We start from the raw sequence: 25,691 nt of genomic DNA on the forward strand, positions 1-25,691 counted from the left end.
TCTATCTCGTTGAAGAGGTCAAGCACAGGAACCTTGTCCGTGATGCACAGAGGAAGGGATACCGAGCACTCTCGCGATTTTCGCCCATTCCCGCTGCTGACTGACTGAGTCCCTTCGAGGGAATCATCGAGACCCTGATTGCGGAGAGCATCTCCCTCCTGACTAGGCTTTGCAAAAACCCGCAAAATGCCGGAACCGCGGGGAACCGCAACGCCAGAACCGCGGGTGAAAACCGCAAAGACCCGCAAATTGCGGTTCCTCGGAAAATTCGTCTCCAAATCGACCCTTCCTCTACTTTGAATGATTAAACCCATGAATATGCATTAAACCGATGGATAGAAGCCGAGTCGGACTGATTCCTGCATCGTCTCGGAAGCATACACAAGATTTTATAATTTACGCTCGATTTGTCTTCGACAGTGACTATTACACAAGTACTAAATGATCTTCTCGTTAATTATATACGTCATACGTCAGCGTACGAGCACTTTCCGGTCTCAATACCTCCGTGGGCCAATCCTACAAGGCCTCATGCTGGAAAGCCTTACGGAGTATGAAAATATCATTGAGAGTCTCCGGCTTCAGTCTCACGCGATGCTCGCCCAACACGAGGCGAGCGACGCTGAAATCCCGTTCGGGTTGAACGGACGTTGGAGGAACGGCTTGGATGATCTTCCGGGACAAATTGAGAAGATACCCGCGGCCGCCACCGGCACGGTGAAGCGCGAACTCTCTCCGAAGATTTTCCTTCGTACAAGCTTCGGAGGACTCCTCGGATGCGGACGAGGTCGATGGAGCGGAGAAAATATTCTCTCAAGAGACCGTTTCCTGAATTTGAATGATTTGTGATTGGCTTTGACCTCACAAACTCTGGTATGTATGCTCAACACCTAGAAAGGTGAATTAGTGCTGATGAGTGGAGTGAACTCACCACTATGGGCCCATCGGTATGAGGCTCGAGGGAAGCAACCTTTTCTTCAGCACCAAGGATATCCTCCAGGATATGAATCATATCTCTCTCTGATGGTTTCTTCTGACCAACTTCGTCTTCCAACGCGAAGTCATAGTCAGGATTCTCGAGGATAGCCAATACACTCGAGACAGCGGTTCTCCTCTTCGCTATCTCCACTCTCAGATTCTCGTATAGAATCTCGGCTAGCTCCTATGTCGATCCTCTGAGATCACGAAGCAAGAGGGCGAATACTTTGTCGGCATGCGCTAGGGTGGCTCCTTCCTTACACAGAAGCAGAACGGTCCTTTTGAAAGGTGCTAACACCTCCGCGATTCTCTCCAGAGCAATGGAGTCTTGAGCCGCAATCGGTGTACCATGTCTGGATAAGACATTGTTGAGCGCGGGAAGTATGAGCAGGGCTCTCTCGATCATGAGGAGCGTCGAATACCACCTCGCACGGCAATCGAGAATCGAGTCGAATGGAATGAGTTCGAATTCTCGCCCGTTCGGAAAGGAGTTCGACATCCTCCTATTCCAGCGTTTCTCAAACTACGGGGGACGCGTCTCCTGGGGGAGACGCGGGAGAAATCTAGGGGAGACGCGGGAGAAATCTAGGGGAGACGCTTAGGGCTCCGAGAATTCCCGACCGACCTGATTTCAAATTCCAGAAAGCTTACCAAGCTCATTGCTACTGTACTCCGAGCTTATAATCATTGTATTGTACAATTAAAGGGTGAAGCCGTATGTACGGATAGAACGGCACTGTGCCATGTCTCGGTCGAAACTCTATATTCTCAGATATTCGATGACCCTCGGGGAAGACGCGAGCGCTCCCCAAGAGGCAGAAGGGAGACGTAGGAGAAAAAAGTTTGAGAATCGCTGTCCTATTCTATTCGATTCAATTTTTCGAATTGGTTCCCCTGCCCAAAGAACGCTTAGGGGCTAGTTTTGGAGCCTCCGTCCCCCTCGCTTCTATGTGAATCTGCTGTTTTGGTGAGGAAGAGGATTGAATGCTTGCGCAAACCGCTTCTGCCATGTGTTGACCTTCGAAGAAAATACCATTTTTTGTCTGATGCGAGGAGAATGAGATAGAGTTCGGGACTCATGTTAACATGTTTTTCACCACCATACGAGATTCTTCGGAGGATCCTCCAACTCGGTCAGAGAAACGCTCACCTTCGTGCAAACGTTGCACTGTGCTTGGGTATGTCTCTTCAGGAACCACGACCAAACCCAGCTCTTGGGGTAGGTGACTGGGTAGAATCCGCTCATTTTACTGTAAGATACGCAATTTTTTTTGCGCTGAAGAAGAATCGGATCAGGATCAGAATACGCTCAGCGACGTTTCACGGAATTGTTTTCGTGCATTGACATGCATGGCTCAGAACAGATCCGCCTCCCCGTGGGTTTTTTCCCCCCTCGGGCTGACAGAATCGTTTTAGGAACATTTCGTGGCCTGGATGTTCGCGCCTATCGTATTAAATTCGAGACCAGCACTGCGCATCTAGGCAGGGTTCTCGGAAGAGTCCTCCCTCGCTCAGAATAATCATCGGGTCTCTTGACTCTTCGGAATGATTGATAGTTTCAAGAGCTGCTCGTCTGCTTTTCCCGAAATTAGGTGATCTCCACTCTGCGGTTCCAGACCCGCCGGAACCGCCAAAATCTTGCGGGTCCAGCGGGTCAGACCCGCAAATAATTTGCGGGTCTGGCGGTTCTGGAACCGCGGTTCCGGAACCGCTGCAAAGCCTACTCCTGACACACGACAATGAAATACCCACCATTCCGTGAGGGCAGAAACACCCAGGACGCCGTACTGTACGTTCGACATCATACCCGAGCCTCTCTGACTCTCTGGAACGCATACCCGTGGCGGTGATGATCGATTTCTCCTCTGATTCCGGTTGTGTAATGCATTACAGACCTGTCGGCCTTTCATCCGACGGAGTAACTACAGCGATGACATCGCCACCGCGCTCGTCAGAGGGACTCGATCAGACCTCCGTCAATCATGTCGGCTGGTTCACCCAAGTGCTACCTCAATCGTTCCGCAGCCCTGTACGACGATCTCCTCAGAGACCTCAGGAATACAGAAGAATCGACGAATAATCCTATCCGATCCCTCGTGCCCTCGTTCCAAGGCTATCCCGAACCGACCCAATATTAGAACCTCCAATCCCTCCGTCCCACTCCTCATATTGTGCGACGTTTTCAAGTGATATTTCGCTTATTAGAGTCCGTCCTCGCTCACTCAGCGTACCATGATCTCGGAGACGTCATACCACCTGGAGGGCATGGCCCTCGTGGCCGCTCTACGAACACCTGTCAATCTTCAAATAAAGACACTGGTGACGAAAGCTGACGGACCAGTTGGTCAAGTCGGCCGGCGTATCCTGATCTAGACCGGGCATCGGAGAATGATGGACTCGATCGGCTTCCGGGTAGACATGGTCGGGTCGTATCGTATCTTCCTGCGAGAAGTCGGAAACCCCTCCTCCTCCTCTGAAATTTCATGGAGCATGATGCTTATGGTGATGATTGATGACTACGGATTTCTCAGGAATAGCAAACATTCTCTTCCTCTCTGAGAACCTGATGCTTGCCTCTTCTTTTTCTGGAGCTCTTGATCTGTGTCTCTAATCCTCTTCATCAGCGTACTTATCCTCTATGACTCTGAACCATTGCATGCCATTCATCGAGGACTCAAGGATTCTCATTGAACAAGTTTATTTGAGAGAAAACAAGGTTGCTTTCCCGGCTCGATTCAACGTCCCGAGCGGGTTTTCGATTGTATTCTCCCAAAACTCTCGGTGCGTCTGTCCTACCTCGATAGCGTTTCCTCCAAGAAACGCTTCTGGAGAACCCCCCTTATAACTACCTATATTTTACATGTTTAACGGAAAATAGGTTATATCCTGTACGGGCCGATGGAACTGCAACAATCTTTGGTAGCTGCGTGTCAAGGCTGTATAAAGTTAGAGCAGGAGAAGGTGCGATCGACTACGCCCAAAAAAATCCGGACGAGCCACCCCTTGCGTAGCAAGCCCTGTGCGAGCCCGGAAATCGTAGCCGCAGATCGAGTCATAAAAAGCTTCCTCTCATGGTCGAGTCATTCATTGAAGGAGCGACTCCCGTGCAATAGCTTCCGAATCGCACTCATTCGACTTTGTTCGTTTGGCTTGCCAGGTCGATCCAGATTGAACACGCTGCAGTTTTGCGCTTCAGCCTGGGATAGTTGAAGAGTGTCATGTCAGCCGGCAAGCGACTTCTCTGGATTGTTGTGGTCAGTCTCTGCAGGTTCCTGCGACCCGGACTTCATAGTTCCGGCTTGCGCGATTGATCGATAGATTCCTCAAAATCCGGTTTCCTTGAGCTCTCCGGATGGCGGCGTCATCACAGCTTTCGGCATTCGCCTCAACTTTCCGCCTCAACTATCACGGATCCTGCTTGTTTCCCACGACATTACGCGGCTCCAGGTTGTTCGATACAACGACTAGGATTCTATATAAATGAGCAGTGTTCCCGCATGGGCCTCAATAGGAAAATCACAATTCTTCATGTAGAAAAAATACTATGGTAGTTGCTATCATAGAGAGCGTCTCGATCATCGGACCGCTCCGAGAAGATAAACGAAGCTCTCGGACTTCCGGAACTATCTCCCTGGACTCTCTGCTCTCGTCGGAGTTGGCACTCTGGAGTTCAGTGAACATTGTCCTCGTGTGTTTCTTTCGCTCGCTTGATCGTTTCCCTGCTAAGTCCGAAGTCCTCTGTGTCTCGGACTCATAACTAGGTTTTCTCTGCTTCGCTCGAACACTTTCCTGGAATGAAAGCGATCGAATAGAGCAATGTATTCGCATGACTGTAGGACCTTGAGGCTCCCGGAATGACCACTACGTGTCTTTTTTCTCGTCGTCCTCTTCAGTCAAGACATCGAGGGCATCCAAAGCGTCGCCTTCAGCGAAACCTCTTCTTTTCTTCTTGAGGGAGATGCAGCGCGTTTGCCATTTGATGCAGAAGTAGACACAAAGGCACGACAGAGCCAGTTGGAACACCAACCAGCCAACGATGTTGAAGACTTTGGTGGACTCGAACAGTTTGAGTCCGAATTTGATGCATACGAGGGCTTCAGTCATCATGATGGCTCCGAATACCCAGCATTGAGTGCCCACTCGTTTGACTCGGGTGTTCGTTACATAGCTGTAGAACTGGCGCACGGTCGGCGCGACGATTATCGAAATCAGGGCAAGTCGAGCCAAAGACAGAGGATGCTCGGGAGGAACTTCGAATATATGTTTCAGAAAGAACGTATTGAGCTCAGTTATCTGCCAGAAGATGACCAGTTCAGTCACCGCGAGGATGCGGAGATAGCTCGAACTTGGATCGAGCCAGCTGAGTTTCGTCACAGATTCTGGGGTGAATTGCAACACGGCCCTCCTCAATTTCCCTGATATGCTGTCGATGTCTTTGATGCACTCCCATTTGTAGGTTCGCATTTCGAGGAAGCGACATATCTGCATGCCGAACCAAATGCCCAGTCCGTTGCAGACGAGAACGTCTAGAATGACGGCGTCCCACCAGCATTCGACGAAGTTCGGCAGCAGATGCGCGAATGCCATTTCGGTGATTTCCCAAGTGACCGAGATCGTCCAACAGATTCCGTAGTGGCGAATCAGAACAGCCTTCATGGTCCAGCCGAAAAAGTGGCCTACTACGAAAACGTCGAGGTGTGACCAGATGTTCTCCAGTGTGATGTTCCAACAGTCGACGCCGTACTCTTTTTCCGAGTCAATGTGGAAATACTTCAGATCGGGGAAAAACCAATACTGGATCTGCCGCAGGTTTTCAAAACTTTGGAAGAGAGCGATGATCAGGAACATGAGGTAGAGAACCGACATACCGAAAACCATTCGCCAAACAGCAGGATGTGGTCGCGTAAATGGACCATTGGGAAAGGCCAGCACGGAGATAATCATGAAGAAAAAGAAGACGCAAAGAAGTCCATCCCATAAGTTGTCCTCCAATATCTGATCATCTCTCGTGAAAGCGAAATATATGAGGAAGGCTATGAAGGCCAACAGGAGCGAGATCGTGTGCGGCTTATAGAAAATTGTGAGACACACGTCGTCCACTCGTCTCTCGTTGATTTCGTCGAAGGCATCCAGACGGATCTGACGCCTGCAAGACGGTCCGCATTTCGGAGCATCAGCCATATCTCCGCTCTCGACCCTGGAAACGAGAATGATATCGCGTTGAAGGCATATCCTTTCCGACGAATCGAATGATGAGATATCGAAGTGTAGGGAAACCTCCGATTGGAACGAGAACTAACGTATGGTCGGGCTTGTCGTGTGGAATCTACGCCTACGATCACTGAGTCTTTCATAGAATAGGGAACGCCGCAGGCAGGGCTGCACACGCAATCTGGAGGGACAGCGATTCTCCGAAATCGGAGTCGTCGATTTGAGCGATGATCTCGTTCGATTAGGACATGTCGGACGATACCTTGAACACAAATTCGTCATCACGAGATTCACCGAAGATTTCTAGGAGGTATGAAGCAACGCATGGTGTTGTCATCTCGCTTGAATCCATCACAACTCTAATCGTTGTCTCAGTAAAGGAGCTAAATGCCTCTCGCGACGAAGGAGGGAACGTTCACGTGCGTCAGAATCTCGTTCAAGTCGATTAGGAGGGTCGAGCGCAACAAACTATTCGCGTCAAACTACGATGTCGCTCAGAGCCGAAGTCGCTACCTCAAAACTTGTTTCAGGCATGGGAGACTCGGATATACAATAAAGACAGTTTCCGAAAATCGTACGGCATATTTCAAAGCAGAATGCATAACTTATCGAAGCTCACCCCCTACTCAGCTGCTTCTCTGGATTCGGTCGCTCAGCACATGGGTCTCGCTTGACGTTTATGCTCGGAGCCACTGGGGTGCCGAACGAAGTTAAGATCGTCAGCGAGTTCAACAACGCGTGATGTGCTGAATAGAAATGTGGAACACGGGCACCGCAATCATCAGTGGTAGAGGGGAAGCCGCAAGCCGCAACGACGTAACAACAGCAGCAGCACAGCTCGAAACAGAATAACAGCAGCAGCGCACAGCGCTCGGCAGAGAACAACACTGACTCAAGGAAGTGGCGTCTGCGAAACGAAACAACTACTGCGCTCTCCCTCACTCTCACAGCTCTCACAAGTCACAATATTTACGCTGTCTTGCAGACGACTTTGCAGACGATATTCACGCTGTGTGTGTGGGAGAAGTGGGGAAAACAAAGAGAAGAGCAAAGCCAGCCAGGAGGGAGCACACGTGCGGTAGATTTCAATTGCTTGAGCACATTCTGTATTTCAACGCTTTCTGAAAGCTGCGATCGGATAAGATGCCGAGGCACCGCAAGCGGCGATTCATCGACCCGAGGAAGTCTGTGACGTTCGAAGTCGTGCCACGGAATCAGGTAAGAGTGTAGTAGTTCCGTCCAGCCTGCAGCCGTGGATCTGTTGGTATCTCACTCAGTCTCATGCGATTTGTATTCGTGAGGTAGACCGATGTTAGAATCAAATGTTCCCTCGTCCTCCCCAGTCCTCATCTTGTTTCCAAGTTCCAACCTTATAATGATGCGTCGTATCAGGCTCCTCCTGGGCTCTTCTAGCTCCTCTCGAGCCGAACTTCAATCCAATCGTCATGTCGCCTGAGGTCTCCGGCATGATCTCTCGCGCGATGTCCCCGTGAGTCGTGACTTGAGGTTCTCCGGGGCCACCCCTTATCTATTTCTGAGATGAATCCGGTCTATGCCGGATTTTGGGATGAGGGGTGATCACCTAGAGTCCTACAACACTTGCGTCTGATCCCCCGAGGATCGCTGCTCGGAGCTCACTCACTGTCATTCAGAACTCTTGAATCACGGAGCCCAACAGCTGATTTTCAAGTCGACGATGGCAGGCCCCGTCAGTCTATTCGTCTCTCGAGTGCCTATCAAGAACATGCTCGATGAACGAGAACGACTATCCCGCTCGTCCCTCCGAATACCTGTCGCTATTTTCTCGGTGAGGTAAACTTTTCGTTGAAAGAGGTATCTCCTCCCAGGTGGATCCATTGGTCGTAGATGAGACTGCGCCGAAGAATGTCCTCGTGGAAAAACGAACGAAAAGGATCATAGATACGGATTCCCATGAGCCCAGGAAGCCTGCTGACGAGGAAAAAAGGTGAGGGAATAGCTTCCATAGTTTGACATGGCTTTTTCGGGATAAACCAGAACTCGTAGCCCTAAAGCAAGTCCGATCTTCCTCCAGACTCGAAGAGCAGCACAAGTATGGAATCTATTTCGACGACGACTACAACTATCTCCAACATTTGCGGGATGTCCATGTCCTTGGCACAATGGAAAAGATCGTTCGTGTGAATAAGGACGGGATCCAGGTCAGTTTGATCTGGAATCGACTCGGTATCCGGCCGCTGGATTGAAGATGTCAATCGACTGGAGGCGACGTCTAGAATTTATGCGTGTTGATTTTCAGATGAGAATCAGCGAAGGCAAGAAAAGCGGAGACGATGTCGACGAGAAGGAGCATGTCGAACTTTCGCCGAGGAAGAGTCAAATCCTTCTACCGTCTTCAGTTTTCGCTTCCCACGTAGAAGAGCGTGTGGGACATCTGCACAAGGGTCTGACGCATGCAGGTCCGCAGCCGGATTGGGATCCGGATATAATGGCTGCCCTCGACGACGATGCTGTGGGCTCCGTTGAGGCAGAAGATGCGCTCGAGGATGATTTCGTAGCCTTGGCGTCGGGAGGCGCGAACTTGATCGAAGATCTCGGAGCGGGCGATACCGAGTTGTCAACAAGAAGATTCTACTTCGTGGAGGGAAAAGGTGAAACCACATCGCCTGACGATGAGGACGAGTTCTTCTTGAGCTCCGATACCGAAAATTATGGAGAAGATGAGTCTTCGAGCGAGACGGCGAACAACGACGACATGAGAATCAATAAGATTCATAGGAACTCACTGCTCGCTCGCTCAGCCCTAGAGGAAACTCGAAGCAGATTCACAAACTATTCGTTGAGCAGCTCGGTGATGACTCGAACTGGAGGATTGAAATCACTAGATGAACAATTCGAGGACATGTTCGACAAGGAGTACAATGAGTGCGATATTGGAGCTCTCGACGGCGAAGCTATAGAGGGACGCCTGCCCCTCGGATCAAGCACCTTGAGCAGACTAGCTGATCGATATCAGAATGAAGTTCGACTTAATCGGAAGGAGGTCGATGATTCTCTCGGTGGAATACAAGACGACTTGAGAACCCGAGTGCTCCGTTCGTTGGATCGGACAGAGACCACCGAAGAACTCCGCTGTCTTGATAAAGATCCTGATCTAGCCGAGCAGAGTTGGGACTGCGAATCAATTCTTTCAACTTACAGCAATATTCTAAATCGACCCACAGTGATAGAACTCGGCAGAAAGACGAGCGCGGTGCAGCTCAGCTCACGCGGTCTCCCTGTTGAGAACGACGGACTCTCGAGGAAGAATCTAAGACAGCTCGATGGTGGATATCCTCTCAAATCCGAGGATTACGCGAAGTCGGTTTGTAGCAGAGCGAGTCTTGTCTCCGCGAAGCGGCCCAAGGATGAGTCCTCCATTGATCGGAAAACGCGGAAGAATCAAGTTAAAGACTTCCGGCGGGAACGTCGAGCAGAGAAAAAGCAGAGCAAACAAGCCTTCCGAGAAGAGGAGTCTCGGCAGAGAATCCAAGAGATGAATGTTCGGAGCGGTCTCCAAGGTCTCAAACTTTATTAACCGTTTCGTTTGGGGCCGCCCCAACGCAGTTCGTCATGTACATGGAATACATTATCATCAGTCGTTATAAACGGTGCGTCTTTCAACGGAATTACAGGTGTCTTCTTTCCACGGACCTACAGGCGTCTCTTTGCTGTGTTTATGCATCGATGACTCATATCTCTCTAGTTTCTTCCGGAACAAATGTACGGAACTTTTCCTCAGAGTCCATGCAGAATGCAAGACATCACTTATAAGTATTGTACCCAAGTTCCAGCAAGGAAATATCAGGCTGTAATACCGCTGTAGTTTCGGCTCCTTGCCGCCGTAAGGCTCAACCGACCCCTCAGGCTCCGGAATACATCGAAGGTCTTGCTTCAGAGCCTTCGCAGACATTGTTCAACATGATACCCTTCCTTCTGCGTCACCCGCCACCAGCGTCTCTCTGCATCTCAATACTGAATCACACCCGTCCATTGGGCTCGAGTTGAATTCAACCGTTTATGTCAATCGCGTGAATTATCTGTGCTACTTTCTTTCACCAAGAATTCGCAAGATATGGAGGAACAGATTCAGGATGTCCATATAGAGGTCAACCGTAGCCAGCATGTAGTCCTCCGCGGAAGTCCTTTGCATTATGAGTTGCGTATCGACAATGATGAAAACACAGAAGAGCGCTGCGCCGAAAACTGAGACCACGAATTCGCCAGAAGAAGACGGGAACAAGGCATTCATGAACTGCCCGCAGACCAAGACGAGAAGAAACGACAGTAGCCTGCAAGAGAGTCACGAAGATTTAAGACACCAAAACTCATGTGATCCATTGAATCCTCCGAATCGACATGCATCCAGATGGTCTCGCCGGAGCCAACTATTCTCATTCTATCCGGGTATCCGCAATCGCGTTCGGAAATCCGTTTCCCGTTGCTGGTATGCTCCTGCGCGAATCCAGAGGTGCTCACTTTTCGAGCCTCGGAGAGTTGCAGGATACTGGCAGCGGCGCGGTGGAGCGTGGATGTAGCTCAACGGTGTTTTGAGGGGAGAATAATTCGAGGGGAGGTCCGCTTTATCTGGCTCCCGGCATCAAGGCTCTGTCAGAGCTCCCACAAAGCTTTTCCGGGAGTTGGGAGAGTCTCAAACCCGAGGCATAAGAACGGAATCCTCGAAGCGCTCGTCTCATTTCACGAGACTTATACATGCTGTAAGTAGCTCTGACTAAACGATAAAGTGAAGTCGAGCACAGCCTGGTACTGTTTTTTTTCTGTGAGGCATTAGCGAACAAGTGATGTCACCTACACAGCTGGCATGGTCGTGAAGTCTTTCCTAGTTTGGAAGGTATAGGCTGTCAAAGCGGCAGTAGCTCCGAGCGTTAATAGGAATGCTTGCAGGACAACGAGCTGATCGTAAAACGAGACCACGACGCTTATGGTGTAGGCTTGAAGAACTGTCTGTAAGGCGAAAATTATACATCGCTTAGCCCTACGGAGACACCGACGTATTTCTCATTTCTCATTCACCGATCGATGCCAGCAGACTGTTATATTGAATCCCAAGAGCAGAATTTCAAGTTTTCAACCGACATAGATCCCCAGCAACACGTAATTCCTAGGCGTCTCCCGCCGGTTAATGATCAGGGCGAACAGAGTGATCATTGAGCAAACGAAGCTCAGGGGCACCATCCATTGATTTTCGCTGATGAATAATTTTACGGCCGGGATCGACATCGACGTCGCCGTGAGTAACACCGTCGCGAGCAGCTGCACCGATAGGATGCCGTAAACCTTCCGCAAAAAGCCTGAAAATAATTCATTGCTCAAAGAACAGACAAAATACTCGTGCGATGATCGTACAAGCTGGTATGACTGACTGAACAGCTGTGCAAAGTGGAAAGCTCACCCATGCGGATGACAACATTCGCTTTCGCGACGCAATTCCTGTAAGCGAAGTCATCTTGCAAGCTCGGCCGCGTGCCGTCCTCGGCGTCCATTAGGGGCTCCCGGAGCTCCATGACACGGATTTGAGCAGTCCCCAATCAGCGTCTACTCAATTACAGCCTAGCAGAGATCGCTGGGCTGCGATCCACAGGAGGATATGAGATACAAAGTAGTGTTGTGCTGCTGCCGCAACTCACAATCAGTCGTCTGCTATTATCCGGAGCGGGGTTTTCAACGCGTCACCCTTATTTTCCCGGGAAGGCTCTTCCCCCTTTTTGGTCATCGGCTGTGACTCTTTTCCCCCGTCACGGTGGATCTCATGTCGGTATATGACTCCGAATCAGTTTCGAAGAATGAAAGCGGCGCTCACGTGCACCTCCTCCCTCTTCTGTGGAATGCGTATATTCCTCGAAAGCTCCCCGTGCTTCTGATCGAAGGAGATCTGGCGGAAGTATTTTGACATTTCATCTTTGCTATCCAGCGGGGTCTTCTCATTGAATTTATCCGAGAGCGCAGGAAGAGATCGATTTGTGCATGATGGAGTAGTAGAGTTTCCGAGATCTAATGCGCCTAATGCCTACCTCAATCTGCCGATTCCAAAAAGGACTCGTCTCACCCTGGAGGGTCAGGAGACTAGGTGGTTGATGCCTTCGCTGATGAATGTCACCCCCAACTCGCGAACGAAGCTCGGATTTTTTGTGGGAAGTGCTCTGAGCGGCGTCACCAATCGGTATCTCCAGCTAGAGCCCCGGCCAATGAAGAATTCCTGCTCGCTTGGTAACCACGTCTCCGATAGCCAAGTTGTTCACTATGCGGATTCTCTCCGAGTTTGTCGCTGCGAGCTTTCTCCACGAGCCGCAGCCGACTGCTTTGTCGATCAGAGTCCCTTCTCACATCTGATACGAGACTGAGGCAAACTCTGAGATTTGCTCTGCCTGAAGAGATCCTTGTGCAAAGTCCGCAAATCGTATGCCTCTTACGAGAAGCATTCGTTCTGCCGTCTCTCATACCGTGCTAATAGCCGGTTAGAGCCGTCTAAGGCGATAACCTACCGGGGATGACAAAATCATTACAAAAGAAAGTTTGGTGGAAATCGATTGGAGAGAGTTTTCATCGGTCACCGCATTCATATATTCTGGAATCGAGATTGACGGAATCCGGAACAGATGTCCCAAAAACAAGAGGAAGGCCGATAAAAACGAGTACATTTCGAACTTCCCACGATCTTTTCACTTTCTTACGCCCACCAGGTGTTCGAGTTTGAGACTCATCTCGATCCTGCTCCGCAGAGAGCTCTCAGGGAGGTCGACATCTGTAGTGCGTGCGCTGAGAAGCTCGAGATGTGGCAAATACTCTTGCTCTCCGCCGTTTTGCACCCGAATCACGGACTCAGTTCTCCGAAATCGAAGTATTTGGTGTACGATCACGAGAATGCGATAAAGTTGTTGCATCTACTGAGGTTGGTATTTTGATTGATCTGGAATTTTAAAGGAAGAAAGAGCCCCCAGAAAGCGAGCGGATGTAGCTTTCAAAAAATTATTTTCAGACATATTCGCACATTTCGCCGCCTTCGGGCTTGATACGCATCTTTCGTTGTTCGAAGCATGTTTTCGCGAATATATCCATGCAATTAGTACTCATACAAGGATACAAGTGTAACTCTCTCAGATGAGCCTCAGCTCTGGCGGTCTTTCTTCTCCGTCGCCTGTCCAACCTTGCTTGAGACATTTTCACTCAAGTGCACGCCAAATCGAGACCGACGTTCCTAATCCCAGCGATAGCTCGGCTGAGGCTGAGAGTGTTTGCAACGTTCTCGGTCCTTTTCCGCGGTAAAACGCTTAATGGCTCCGATAAAGAAGATACTCCTCAAGTCTCCGAGTCTTACTTCGCTCTTCGGAGAGAGAGTCTGACTGCCCTTTCCCCGGAGACGATTCTCACCCGCTGGGGATCTTTGATGAAGTCGGTGGAGTACTTCGCCGGAAACTTTAAACTTTGCAGAACTTCTTGAGCGGAGAGTTGGAACTTACCGCTGCGACGTTCGTCCCAGCAAAGCAGATCGTGTTTTTGACAGGACTGTGCAAGCCAGTCCCCTTGCGAGACGTAGCAACTCTTTTTCCCGGCATACATACGTCTGCATGACAGCCCTCGAGTAACACGAACTGCCAATCGATAAGTCAAGCCCAAATAATCACTAATAATGAAACTCCTTCCCATGAGGCTTCAAGCAGTCCCTCGATTGGAAGAATTTCTGAACAAAAATTCCGGCTCCTTTAAGCTCGGCGGTTTGCGAGATGTCATGCGAGGGAAAGCGGGAGGAGAGACGATAATATCCTTCGAAGACAGACTTCTACTGATTCTCGCTCCCTTCGTGTCTTCTGAGGTTAAGCGCTCGTCGTCGTCCCGGTACATTCATACGCTCCGCGACAACCGACGGTCTCCTTTTTCATTCAAACAAATACATGGAATCGTACCAATCGTTGTGCATGTTCTGGAACATGTTATCTCTCATTTCTCCGAACATCGCAAGGATAAGTCGATTTCTTCGAAGCATATGTTTCTCACCCACTCGATGAGGTACCAGACCAAACGGCCGATAAATAATCGGTCTAGGGAAGCTTGCTGTGGAGACTGTCTGCTCCAGCTCCCGTTTTCGCGAGATTCGTTGCGAGAAACGTTTGCTACTCGCAATACTTGTTCCACGGGAGACTTCCCAGTTTCGAACACCAGGAGCCATGTATACGGTTCCTTCAATATTCTAGCATCTCGCGCTCATTTGGAAAAGTCTTCAGCTCTTTCGAAGTCCGTCCTAACAGGACGTGCTCCGAGACTTCTCAAAGCCTCCTGATTACCTGATTTGAATGGGATGAGGAATCACCGGGCCTTCTGGACTAGTACCGAATCAATCTCTCACTGCGAGTTGCTGGGGCAGACGCGAGAAAATCGACATCTAAGGTGGATAATTTGGTATGAGCCTTCTTATCGGCGGCGCGCCGAGCCCTGAGAAGGAGGGAAACCAGGCGATCGGCACATTGCTTTCATCTCCCTTGAGCAGCAGACGGCCGCAGGACTCTTCACCTCTCCCTGTGTATACGGAGATCAGAAAACGAGAGGAGAAAAAATTGCATAGCCTAGGAACTGACAAGTCCGCCATCGCGAGTCGGATTCCGTCGCTTCCGCTGCTCCAACAAGGGACGATACGAAAAGCGTGATTTTCCGCAGATCTAACCAGTCAGTAGCGATCGTCTTGAGAGACACAGTCGTTCGGCATGCGCTCAACGATCAGGCTTTGTTGGACATCTTTACGATCCCCACGCGCTCAGGGCTGACATTATCACTGGAAAACAAGAAGATCATGCGCCTCGGATTCTCAACACAAGGTAAATAGACCGAAAGCGCCTCCCTCTTGCAATCTGCCGGAAGAATCTAACCCCCTCACAACAATATGTGATCTGAATCATAACGGAACGAGTCATGAGCATTCTATTCTCCTTCCGTTCGACTTGAAAAGCCTCTGAGACTCGCTCCGACGAGTATCCGTCCCCTTGTTGCTCGTTCGAAGGACGACTGAAGTTCAGAGAGCTTTGAAAGTCTTCCAGGAGACACGCGAGGGTTTTCTGTTGAAGTTGAGAATTTTGTGCGGGGTGGGACGCCGCGCATCATGCGGCTCTTATTTGGCGGGCTCGATCATCCTGCACGGCTCTATTCTGGTTCAATGATAGAATTATATAATGACGGTTACCACGATAGGTACACCGCCCCTTTGCTTTTCGAGCCGGGGATCCCACTTCGATGGCATTGATTGTTCATTTCTTGGATAGTCAGCATGCCGACTCGAGTTCGACTTGTATGGAGAGGTTTATCTCCTCCTTAGGTACTTCGATCTTCTCTGTTTTTCATGAAGATTCTATTAATAAGACAGTTGCAAAAACACTCACCAGGGATTCCTGTACACGCCTCCGTCGGAATGGAGTTCAAGAGCACTGCGAGACCGTTTTGAATGTGATATAACATCGATATGAATACGACAATTAGGATTGTTGATCCTTCCAGGCCATACGAGAGTTCTGTCGGGACCCCACCGAGTCTTGCCTCAAGAGATAATCATTCTCATAGACGGAATATGCGACGCTCTGACCAATAAGGTAAACGAGTGTTGCTCTCGATATCAGACTTGCACGAAACGAGGATGAGACGTATCAGCAACTATCCCGATGATTCCTCATCTAGATTTCGTTCTTCTTCGACTGCGAGCTCCAGCATCATCTCACGGCTAATATTCCGCTATATCAGCAAGTGCAATCAGCTCAGGTGAAGAAAGCGAAGCACATCTAAAAGTGAATTAAGCCATGAGGCTCGCTCTCCACGGCGATATTAGAAGTCTCACGTCATTCCTTCGCAGACAATGCGCGTCATGCGAGATAGAAGAGCGAACATTATTATCCACGAATACTCATCCGATTCAACTATCGGGAGAATCTCAAAAATGTGCGTGAATGGACTTGGCGAGGCGCATCCGAACGAAATTGTGAGTGGTAGTTATCGGGATTATCATTGTGCCCCATGCTAATCAAGCCCGGGCGAGAGGTAGGGGTCCCTATGAGAGGTATCGTAGATCACCGTCGCAGCCAAACTACTTTAAGAGCGGGATGGACGAAGAGGAGTAACGCGCCGGACTTGCGGGGTGTGGCTCGAAGAGTGACTACTTAGACAGAGGCTCTGTTCCAATCGAGCGGTCCATATCATTTTCATTCTGGAAGGCGGCAAGCCGTTCTTGTCTTCCGATCCCCTCATGAGGCATTCCAAGATGCTACGTGGTATACTAGAATGGGAACCTGTCCTCATAGAGAGAAAGAGCATATTGCTTCCTTCCGAAAGGACGATACATCGAGTGATATCTTGCTAAATATAGAAAATGAAACAAAACGAGAGTAGCCGTGGAATCCGACAATCTTCTCATTGGAGATCGGAGCTTGCGCTTCTATCCCTCAAATTCCATGGGCTTCTGGCATAAATACCTTACATATGTGAAGGGATGCGAGTTGTTCAGATCGTCAGACTCAGAGAGTTGTTGTAATTGTGCTCCCAGATAGCTTCGTCCCGAGAGCATTCTACTTAGCATTCAACCTTTCTTTCTGAACGCAAAACTCAGGAACGACAGCTTGGCTCTTCCGGGAGGACGCACTGCCATTTTATCCTAGGGCTCCCTGGTCTCTCCGGACGTTGCTCCTCAATGATTGAGCTTTCCTCCTACGAGACAGTGAAACAATTATATTAACAACAAATATCCAGAGGGTCGTTCAGAAAATACACCATCGCAATTCCGCGGAAAAAGCATAGTGATGAAGGCGAGGCCCGCTGATTAGCACCGCATACTCGGGCGGCTCAGCGAGCGCGAGGAAACACGTCTCCCCTGCTTCGTTCCAGGTGAAAGAATCATCGGAGAGTGTTTCCTCGGTTAATAAGATCCATCGTCTGAGGCATCCATCCAAAATCGCCCAGCCTTGTACAACGCCAGGTCATCTCGGCGCTGATGCATCCAATCTGAGAGATGATGTGGAGGCTCTTCGATCACTAGTGACAACTCAGATCTCTGCTCTGAATCGGCTGCATCAACTCATAGAAAGGTAGGCTCCTGAAGGTGGGCTCTAAATCTGGCTTTCGAACAGCGTCCCTTAGCTCCTACTTTGCAGATGCGGACTGTGCATGAGCGCAGCGCCCGGGAACTCCTGCTCCAGTCATGTATGCTTCCCAGGTGTCCAATGCACAGAGACTCCGTCAGGTCCCACTTGCGGCCCATGTCCAGCAGGTCTCCTTGGAGATGGTGTCAAGTGCAGACCCTCGACGACATGCCGGGATCGCCCCTGTTATCCGGGTGTGTCGTGCTCAGGTTCGTAGAGCTCATCCACTGTGAAAGGCGTTTTAGCCATTTCTGGGCTTTGATGCTCAAGGACATATCGGCGACTGAGCCGCAGCCGGGTCATTCTTGAATTTGATTTGGCCAGCTCTGACGTGGATGGAAAGTCTCCATGGTTACCACAAAGCATGCATTCAGATGGTACAGTGCAGATGCGAACCCATCGGATAGGATAGGATAGGAGAAATCGAACCCATCGAATAGGATAGGAGAAATCGAATCTAATAAACTCGGGAGGAACCTCTCTTCGCAGACTCGGAGAGGGGCTTCTCTTGCGGTCCATGTCCCCACGGGATGAGGGGTGACGGCGCGACATGTCGTTGGGCCAATCGATGCAGCGACCTACCTTGCCACCCTGGTGTCAAATGCACGAACATCGATACTTCGCCAGGTTTTCGGTGAGCCATTCGACGTTGAATTCGGACCCGACAACCGTTCAAGTGCCTCCGTCCGGAATTTTCCGGCTCTCTGGGAAGACTCTCGGATACTTGAGGGGCCGCATTCTAATCCTTGTCCTCCTCCAACGGTGTCATCATTCCGGAGCCCGATTACTCCCTTATAGCTCTGTGTAGTCGGTTTCACTAAGCATCCGGAGGGGCTTGAGCTCGCCATTGACCTCTATACTGTGATTTTGTGCGATCAATTCCCTCCTCCGGCCTCGTTTTCACCCTTGATCTACACCATCGCGCAGAGTGACAGACGTGGTGATTCTCGGATAGACTTTCCGAACGGCCATTTCGACCACCGCATCGGCGCCACTCTGCACGGCTGGCGACTGCCGTGACTAGATAAACGCCTGGAGAATGCGTCCCAATCTGCCGATTCGCTTGGGGAGGCCGAAAGTCAAATGTTCAAAGCTAGGAGCCAGCTACTAGCTCCAAGACGAATCTACCTGAAGTCTCTTCGCAGGTGCGGTCAATGTCCCGAAGGAACCGTCGGAGACGGAACTGAATGCGCAGACATTGACGAGTGTAGTCTGTATCAACCCTGCTTCCGCGGTGAGGCGAGCGGAATGTTCCTCTATCCTTGCTTTGCTCGAGAATCAAAGCTGCAGTAAGCTCGAACTTTGTTGCATTTCAGGCGTGGCCTGCGTGAATCTCAAGCCGGGCTTCAGCTGCGGCTTGTGTCCTCCTGGATATTCCGGCAGCCGCATTGAAAGTTCGTCTGGTCTGGTTCTCCTTTTTCATTGCTTCGTAGAATGTCGTGATTGTGGCGGTCGTCCACCAGTCAGATACAGCTGGACCGAGAGACCCCCTATCACGGCCCGCAATGATCTCGAACGCATGAAAGACTTTGAAGAGCATTTTCCCCTCGGGATTGGGGGTTTCCACGGGAAAATTATCAGCCCTAATCATTCCTCCTACCTATTGGGACTAGTGTTCAATGAGTGCCGAATTCTGCTCACCAATAACGATAATTCGCATGCGGAAGGATTGCCGTTTTGCTCTTTGAAGAAATCTCCCAAGGTGGCTTTTATTCAGGCAACGGGAACGAACAGGCTCGTTACATGAAGCAGCAATGTTTTGATGAAAACGAATGTGATGATGGAAACAACGGTGGATGCGTTGAGAATTCCTTGTGCATCAATACTCTGGGCAGTTACCGCTGCGGAGACTGCATTGAAGGTTTGTCTCTGGGAGGTTGACCGAGAAACTTCATAAAACGAAGACTTCGGCGCTTTTTCGGAAATTGGAGACGTTCTACAAATATGTCGGAATATCCTGAAACCGACGCATGCGGATGAACTCTCCGAAACCTCGGGAATATTCCAGGTTTCATCGGAAACCAGTCTGTTGGGTGTCGACCACGCCCAGGACTGTGTCCAGACGGCACCGAATGCGACGGCAACGCAGAATGCTTCATGCGCCGAGGGAGCACGAGGTGCGTTATGAGACGTAACTCTAAATATGGAAGACAGACCCTCGGAGCATGGATGCTCACTAGGGAGGGCGAAACGGAAATCTCCATTTGAATCCGCAAGGAAGAACATATGACTTATCTGGCAAGGATCCGACGAGAGGGAAAGAATATAACGCTCCCGATCAATCACTTTCCCTTTGTTCATGGCGATCGCGTTCGTTCGGACGATTGTGATTCCCAAAATAACTTCACTTTTGAGGACTTGCTCAGATTGTGACCGTCTAGCTCTGTGAGGAATGAGGAGGGCGGCGGAGACGTAGATCGACCGCATATGGATCTCGTGTTGCTCAGGTGATCTTTCCAGATTTCAATGTCGGTGCAAAATAGGCTTCGCCGGGGACGGGCGGATGTGTGCACCCGATAGAGACATTGATGGATGGCCCGACTTCACCTTGCCTTGCTCGGATAAAAGGTGCAAAGCTGACAATTGTCCCAACATACCGAACTCCGGACAGGAAGACGCCGATGGAGACAATCTCGGGGACGCTTGTGACCCCGATGCCGACAACGACGGCGTGGCGAATTATCCAGATAATTGTCCTTTCGTCCCGAACGCCGACCAGAGAAACACAGATCTAGCAGGTGGGATATGCTCTTACGGATTCTCTCCAGAAATTCAGATCCACCGAGAGTGCCCGATACATGACGAATCTGTATAACGCTTCTTGGTGAAATTCAAGGTGTTGACAACTGGGGTGACGCTTGCGACAACTGTCCTCTCGTCTATAACCCCGACCAAATTGACACTGATCGGGACGGTCAAGGCGACGATTGCGATCCTGACGCTGACGGCGATGGTGTCCCGAATCATGGTGATAATTGTCCTTACGTAAGGAATTCGGATCAGAGTGATCGAGACGGTGACGGGTGAGCTGAGCGTAGAAAGTGATCAAAGGCTCATTTTGACCGTACCGACGACAGTCTGTTTCATTTAATCCGAATTCGTATATCGTATATCAGATTGGGAGACGCCTGCGACATCTGCCCTTTGTCAGTGAATCCAAATCAAGAAGACGTGGATCAAGACCTTGTCGGTGATGCATGCGATAACAATATCGATAGGGATTTCGACGGTGAGCCTTGGTGATTGCGTCGAAAAATATGCGAGAATATCCATGTACCCGTCATGTGAACATAGGTGTCAAGTCCTGGTCGTATGAATATAATTCCCCCGAAATGAACCCTCACCGTCGACGGGAGTCACGAAGCTGGCATTTTCCGGTAGGAATCCAAGACGATGCCGATAATTGCCCCGACGATGCGAACAGTGATCAGCTCGATACCGACGATGATGGACAGGTCAGTATGTAGGTACTTCGGGAATGAAATATTCCGGGGCGATTTGCCTCTTTGAATTATACCGTTAATGAGCAGAGCGATAGTATTCAGAGTAAGAGGGTGGTATTATGTTGTACTCTGAGGTCATGGTGTAGAAATTGATCGTGTAATGGGACTCGACTGATGCCGGAATCCGGTAGAGGTGGTCGCGTCCACGGACGCTCCCGCAAGAGACTCTCACATGAACCCTCTCTCTGTTCCGCAGGGTGATGTTTGTGACTTCGATAAGGACAATGATGGGATCCGAGACAACATCGACAATTGCCCTCTGGTATTCAATCCCGACCAGATAGATTCTAATGTGACAGGTCTGTACTGAGTCCCCCAGCGCGTCTCGATCCGCGTTGAGGGCTTTTCACGGACGTGGAGAACTTGTTGCTCGAGAATTCTGTCCGCGTGTTCAAGGGAATGAGATCTGAGGATCCTGGCATGAATCGAACAGGTGTCGGTGATGCTTGCAAAGGCGATTTCGACGGTGACGGGATCGGTGATGACGATGATGTGTGTCCGGACAATAGACGGATCTATGCGACGGATTTCAGAGCATACCAGACCGTTGTTCTCGATCCCGAAGGAGACAGTCAGAACGATCCTCATTGGGTGAGCCGCTCAGATAGATCGACACCCAGTAAACGGGATCCTCTTCAAATTATCATGGGAAGAACACGCACCACAGCTGGAGAGTTGAGACCGTGACGCCTGGGGATAGGGGACTGGCGATCAAGCATTAGCCAATCGACAACAAGGTCGCTCAAGTTGCGGGATGGAATCCGAGCATCCGGCTGATGTCGTCCGCCTGAATTCCCCGCAGATAATTTACAACAAGGGCGCGGAAATCGTGCAGACGCTCAACTCGGATCCGGGCCTTGCCGTCGGCTACCACAAGTTCGGCGGTGTAGATTTCGAGGGAACATTCTTCGTCGATACTGCAACTGACGATGATTACGTCGGATTCATCTTCAGCTATCAGGTTTGGAAGCCTATCAGACATACCCTAATCATTAGAGATCATTAGATCATCATACTCCAACAGAATCCACCGGTGCGGCGTCGGGATTCTGCGCGGTTCGCACCGACTGCCGTTGATCTCTGACTGATCTATGGTAGCCATCAAATACCGTGGATTTTTGGTAGGCATTCCGTGCATGATCCTTGCCATGAGGAAAGAATGGATAAAGATCCATCGGATGATGTCGGGGTGTTTTAGCGGTCGCTAAAAAAATTCGGCTACTTCTATCTGTATCCGATCATATGCGGGCGGACGATAGCGAAACGGGCCGGAAACGAATGTTCGATGCTTGGAGAATCCGATCGGTCTGTCGAGAAGCTATATTCTTGCATGAAATTGCAGGACAATCATAACTTCTACACTGTGATGTGGAAGAAGAAGACCCAAACTTATTGGCATAGCAGCCCGTTCAAGGCCACTGCGCAGCCAGGCATACAGCTGAAACTCGTCCAATCGGAAACTGGCCCCGGGGAATATCTCCGGAATTCGCTCTGGCACACAGGCAAGTTCTTCTGCTGCTCCAGGATCCATGTTTACCGCTTCTGATCTCAACTGGCCAGGTTTACGGGGACAAGCGGAGGCGAACATTCATAATTGAAGCAGCCGAAGCTGCGGTCCTTCGGTGTCGTCTCCGTGAGGGAAAAGGCTCGAGGGATTCGCCTTCCCCTTTCCGCTCTCAGGGATAAATACGACAAGATATCGCCCCGAGCTCGTGCCATGGACATATCTCTGAGGGTCCCATTTCAGGCAACACGACCAATCAAGTTCATCTCTTGTGGAAGGATCCTCGGAACGTCGGATGGAAGGAGAAAGTAGCATATCGGTAAGCCCGATACAGGGCTGATACCCTCGATGTCGAAATGACCGCCTCATGTCAGGCTCCTCCGCCCCCATTGCCTCATTGAGCATTATAATTCGTAATTAATGGCGATCAGAGGGAGAATTCTCATTGACAGGTGGCTCTTACTTCACCGCCCGAACATAGGGCTCATGCGACTCCGGATTTTCGAGGGACAGAATATGGTCGCCGACTCGGGTTGGTCTATTTTCTCTCCTGCTGGAATCCAATCAAACATGTATATGATGATAGATGCATCGATGAATCGTCATCGACGTGATCAGTCGATCCTCCATCAATGATTATGATCCGATTCTCTTTGCCTTTCTCCCCGATCGTATCGAGGGATGACGTACGATACTCCGCATTCTAGGCAACATACTCGATGGAACGCTGAAAGGGGGACGTCTTGGTGTGTTCTGCTTCTCCCAGGAAAATATCATATGGTCGGACCTGGTTTATAGGTGAGTAGATTCTACCATTCCCGAGAGCCTCAATTGTAGGAAGGATGACTGATAGGCTTTCGTGACGTGCAATATGACCTGGCTCGGACTTCTGATCAGGGGAATTTGAAGAACCAGATTGCGAGCGGAGCTATCTAGTCGGACGAAGGACGATGGAGGGCTCATGGCTTGTTGGAGACCACTCCACCGACTGGCTCAATCCATAGGCAAGAATATAGCTCATTGGTATCTCGCTCCCAGCTAGTCGATCAAATAGAAGCTCCATTGCGGAGATGTGAGAATTCCGACGAGACTCCTAAAGTCACATCGGATTCTCATTCGACGCACCCAAATACAAGCGAACTCACAATCAGATGAATACCCCCGATTCACGCTTCGCGCTGTAAACTTCGCGAGCTCAGATAGTGGAACAAGCGTGATCGGGAACATCACTCTCGTGAAGCGGAACGGTCTCCTCCCCGACCTCAACACGAGCGCTGAGAGTAGAATAGATGACACTCACGAGCAGGAGGAGCCTCAATCTGTCTCTCTTCTGAGCTCCAGGGTAGGGCTTCTTATCCTCGGCTCCCAGCAATGCGCTGGGCAACAGACGAGATGGCGAGACATTTCCACCCGAATCGTATACTATGCTGCTGGGCTCTCGGAACAGAAGTGATTTGCGCTTCCTGTCGGGCCCATAGATCATCGGGTGGTGATCAGGGCTTCCTGAAGGCTAATTGGGCTTCGCTTTCGTGGGGCTTGGTCCTTGCTCTAGGCTGCCCACGGGGCTTTCCGGCGAAGTATCAGAATCAAGGAGCGAATAAGTTTGGAGTCGCGGAAAAAAGTTTCCCAGGGATTACAGAGAATGCAAGTCGAGGGTAGTCGATCTTATAATCACAATGACACCATCGGAGAAATGTCAAGGATCACTTCCTGAGTCTTTGGAGAGTCGCAAGAGGGGTCGTCCTCGGCTTCCCGATAAACTCGAACAACATTCTGGGCCACCAATATGAGGATCATTTTCTACTCCTCGCAGGTGCAATGAGGCCATACCCGAGGCTGCATATCGAGATCTTCATTACGACCTCCAGCAACGAGTTCATATGGATCACATAGCCGATGTGAAGATTTAATCAACAGACCCAATAAAATGAAAGGAGTAGCGCCCGCTGAGGGCTACCGAATCGTCTCTTCCGCTGCTCCAAATCAGGGCTGGCGGCACTTATGAAACCTGACTCTTAGTTTACCCATTCTTCTATCGGATCCCCGCCCTCTTGGGGCAGGGGTAGGGACCTCCGCGGAAGCGATCGTCGCGAGAAGGATCAACTTCTGCATCGGGTTCGGAGAGTATCCGATTCTCTGGTACCGGATATCATTGAGTGCTCCTATTCAATTTATCGCCATCAATATTCTGGGAAAGAGGACAGACGACGACAGATGACGTGATCTACAGGCATCGATCTCCTATCTGTGACAGCCAGAGTATCATGTTGTCTCATCATTGACCAAGCCTCTTCCCATCATCTCTCCGTGCCTCTCTCGTCGATTTTCCTCCGATTCGCCAGTCTGTGTGCCAATTTGTGGGCCAATAACTTGCATATCGAAATGAGAGCCGCGATGCGCTCTATGCGTTCAACCCGTCCAGTCGTCCTCCGCGTAATGTGATGTGCATCGAGAGTGCGTGTTCCAACCGGATGGGAGGATATCCGTTAGAGTCGAATCAAAAACCCTGACACAAAATGCAGACAAGTCAATAAGGGCGAAATCGAGTCATCCGCGAGAGCTTCGCGATAAACTTCTCGCACACGCAACCGATTCCCGAGAACAGACCCCGAACTTCCCATCATCTCCAGCCGAGCATGGAAATAGGAAGTGAAGGCTCTTTCCGCATTCCATTCACGAGGAGCTTCGTTAGAGCAGGTCATCAGCGTCCCCATCCCGGAGGCTAAGCACCCAAGGGAATACGCTGTGAGATTTGATCAGCCGGAGAGTTCGACCCGATTCGGAAAGTAGGAAGAAATTCGGCACCTGTTCCTTGATCGAGAAAGCTTTTAGTGGATCGGAAGCGGAGGCAGAGATATTTCCTCTCGGCCAATGCTGGCGGTCGGTTCTGAGCGTGTCCAATCTTGTCGGGAGCCTTACTCGAAAAGAATTCTTGACGAGACTGGAATCTCCGGAGTCTCGCTCTTGGGAGTTGATACCTAGATTACTTCGACAATACCTTGTATCGTCGTTCGATCTCTCACGCTCCGTGAGGTTATAAATCCGGGGCGATTTTTCCCGCGAGGGAGACCGGGTCACCTTCTCTAGAGTCTCGATGAGGGCTCGAAATATTGAGCAAAGCTTCGGGACGACTCTCCGGGTAAGTAATATATGCTTGATCAACGAGGACATGAGAGCTTGAAGTTTGCTGGCAACGGCGCGCGTTCTGATCGCATCGTCCGAATGTGTAGTATGAGACCTAGAGGAGGCGCATTACGCAACATTGATGGGGGACGAACATAGAGGGGGACGAACATTCGAAGAGCAAGGAATCATTCCACTTCGAAGAGATTTGCTTCGATTTGATTA

General features: G+C 50.2%; 4 protein-coding genes across 4 annotated transcripts; 2 read left to right on the plus strand and 2 right to left on the minus strand.

The window, feature by feature from the left end:
- Positions 1–4,365: 4,365 nt before the first annotated feature.
- LOC100899105 (phosphatidylserine synthase 1-like) lies at positions 4,366–6,515 on the minus strand. The gene is made up of 2 exons (XM_003737956.2): positions 6,484–6,515; positions 4,366–6,175 (listed from the first exon to the last, which is right to left on the minus strand). The coding sequence occupies exons 1-2, from the start codon at positions 6,513–6,515 to the stop codon at positions 4,840–4,842; spliced, it is 1,368 nt and encodes a 455-aa protein (XP_003738004.2). The 3' UTR covers positions 4,366–4,839.
- A 664-nt stretch (positions 6,516–7,179) lies between these two features.
- On the plus strand, positions 7,180–9,836 carry LTV1 (LTV1 ribosome biogenesis factor). Its single transcript, XM_003737944.1, has 4 exons — positions 7,180–7,407; positions 8,037–8,155; positions 8,243–8,369; positions 8,468–9,836. The coding sequence occupies exons 1-4, from the start codon at positions 7,333–7,335 to the stop codon at positions 9,743–9,745; spliced, it is 1,599 nt and encodes a 532-aa protein (XP_003737992.1). The 5' UTR covers positions 7,180–7,332; the 3' UTR covers positions 9,746–9,836.
- Positions 9,730–11,832, minus strand: LOC100897372 (protein lifeguard 4). Its single transcript, XM_003737945.1, has 4 exons — positions 11,621–11,832; positions 11,305–11,519; positions 11,021–11,172; positions 9,730–10,499 (listed from the first exon to the last, which is right to left on the minus strand). Exons 1-4 carry the CDS (start codon positions 11,730–11,732, stop codon positions 10,253–10,255), a joined length of 726 nt encoding a protein of 241 aa, XP_003737993.1. The 5' UTR covers positions 11,733–11,832; the 3' UTR covers positions 9,730–10,252.
- An 883-nt stretch (positions 11,833–12,715) lies between these two features.
- Tsp (Thrombospondin) lies at positions 12,716–24,253 on the plus strand. The gene is made up of 25 exons (XM_018641080.2): positions 12,716–12,739; positions 12,909–13,117; positions 14,878–15,035; positions 15,709–15,800; positions 15,886–15,966; positions 16,058–16,183; positions 17,083–17,282; positions 17,349–17,545; positions 17,826–17,970; positions 18,482–18,570; positions 18,653–18,730; positions 19,054–19,197; positions 19,345–19,453; positions 19,797–20,074; positions 20,173–20,359; positions 20,453–20,565; positions 20,718–20,791; positions 21,036–21,138; positions 21,273–21,430; positions 21,642–21,800; positions 22,182–22,341; positions 22,587–22,662; positions 22,796–22,875; positions 23,051–23,141; positions 24,157–24,253. The coding sequence occupies exons 1-25, from the start codon at positions 12,716–12,718 to the stop codon at positions 24,251–24,253; spliced, it is 3,228 nt and encodes a 1,075-aa protein (XP_018496596.2).
- Positions 24,254–25,691: the final 1,438 nt, after the last annotated feature.

This window comes from Galendromus occidentalis, unplaced genomic scaffold (genome assembly GCF_000255335.2).
Source record: "Galendromus occidentalis unplaced genomic scaffold, Mocc_1.1 scf7180000075708, whole genome shotgun sequence".
Lineage (NCBI taxonomy): Eukaryota > Metazoa > Arthropoda > Arachnida > Mesostigmata > Phytoseiidae > Galendromus > Galendromus occidentalis.

Excerpts from the sequence above, each read along its gene's own strand:
- LOC100899105 (XM_003737956.2), bottom strand. The coding sequence starts at position 6,515 with ATGCGTTGCTTCATACCTCCTAGAAATCTTCG. Across the intron at positions 6,176-6,483 it reads ATACCTCCTAGAAATCTTCG|GGTCGAGAGCGGAGATATGG; the intron begins GTGAATCTCGTG and ends TCTCGTTTCCAG.
- LTV1 (XM_003737944.1), top strand. The coding sequence starts at position 7,333 with ATGCCGAGGCACCGCAAGCGGCGATTCATCGACCCGAGGAAGTCTGTG. Across the intron at positions 8,156-8,242 it reads CCTGCTGACGAGGAAAAAAG|ACTCGAAGAGCAGCACAAGT; the intron begins GTGAGGGAATAG and ends ATCTTCCTCCAG. Across the intron at positions 8,370-8,467 it reads TGAATAAGGACGGGATCCAG|ATGAGAATCAGCGAAGGCAA; the intron begins GTCAGTTTGATC and ends GTTGATTTTCAG.
- LOC100897372 (XM_003737945.1), bottom strand. The coding sequence starts at position 11,732 with ATGGAGCTCCGGGAGCCCCTAATGGACGCCGAGGACGGCACGCGGCCG. Across the intron at positions 11,520-11,620 it reads GAATGTTGTCATCCGCATGG|GCTTTTTGCGGAAGGTTTAC; the intron begins GTGAGCTTTCCA and ends AATTATTTTCAG. Across the intron at positions 10,500-11,020 it reads TTCACGACCATGCCAGCTGT|GCTACTGTCGTTTCTTCTCG; the intron begins GTAGGTGACATC and ends ACTCTCTTGCAG.
- Tsp (XM_018641080.2), top strand. The coding sequence starts at position 12,716 with ATGACAAAATCATTACAAAAGAAA. Across the intron at positions 15,036-15,708 it reads CCTCGGATTCTCAACACAAG|GCCATACGAGAGTTCTGTCG; the intron begins GTAAATAGACCG and ends TGATCCTTCCAG. Across the intron at positions 17,546-17,825 it reads TCCGGGTGTGTCGTGCTCAG|ACTCGGAGAGGGGCTTCTCT; the intron begins GTTCGTAGAGCT and ends CTCTCTTCGCAG.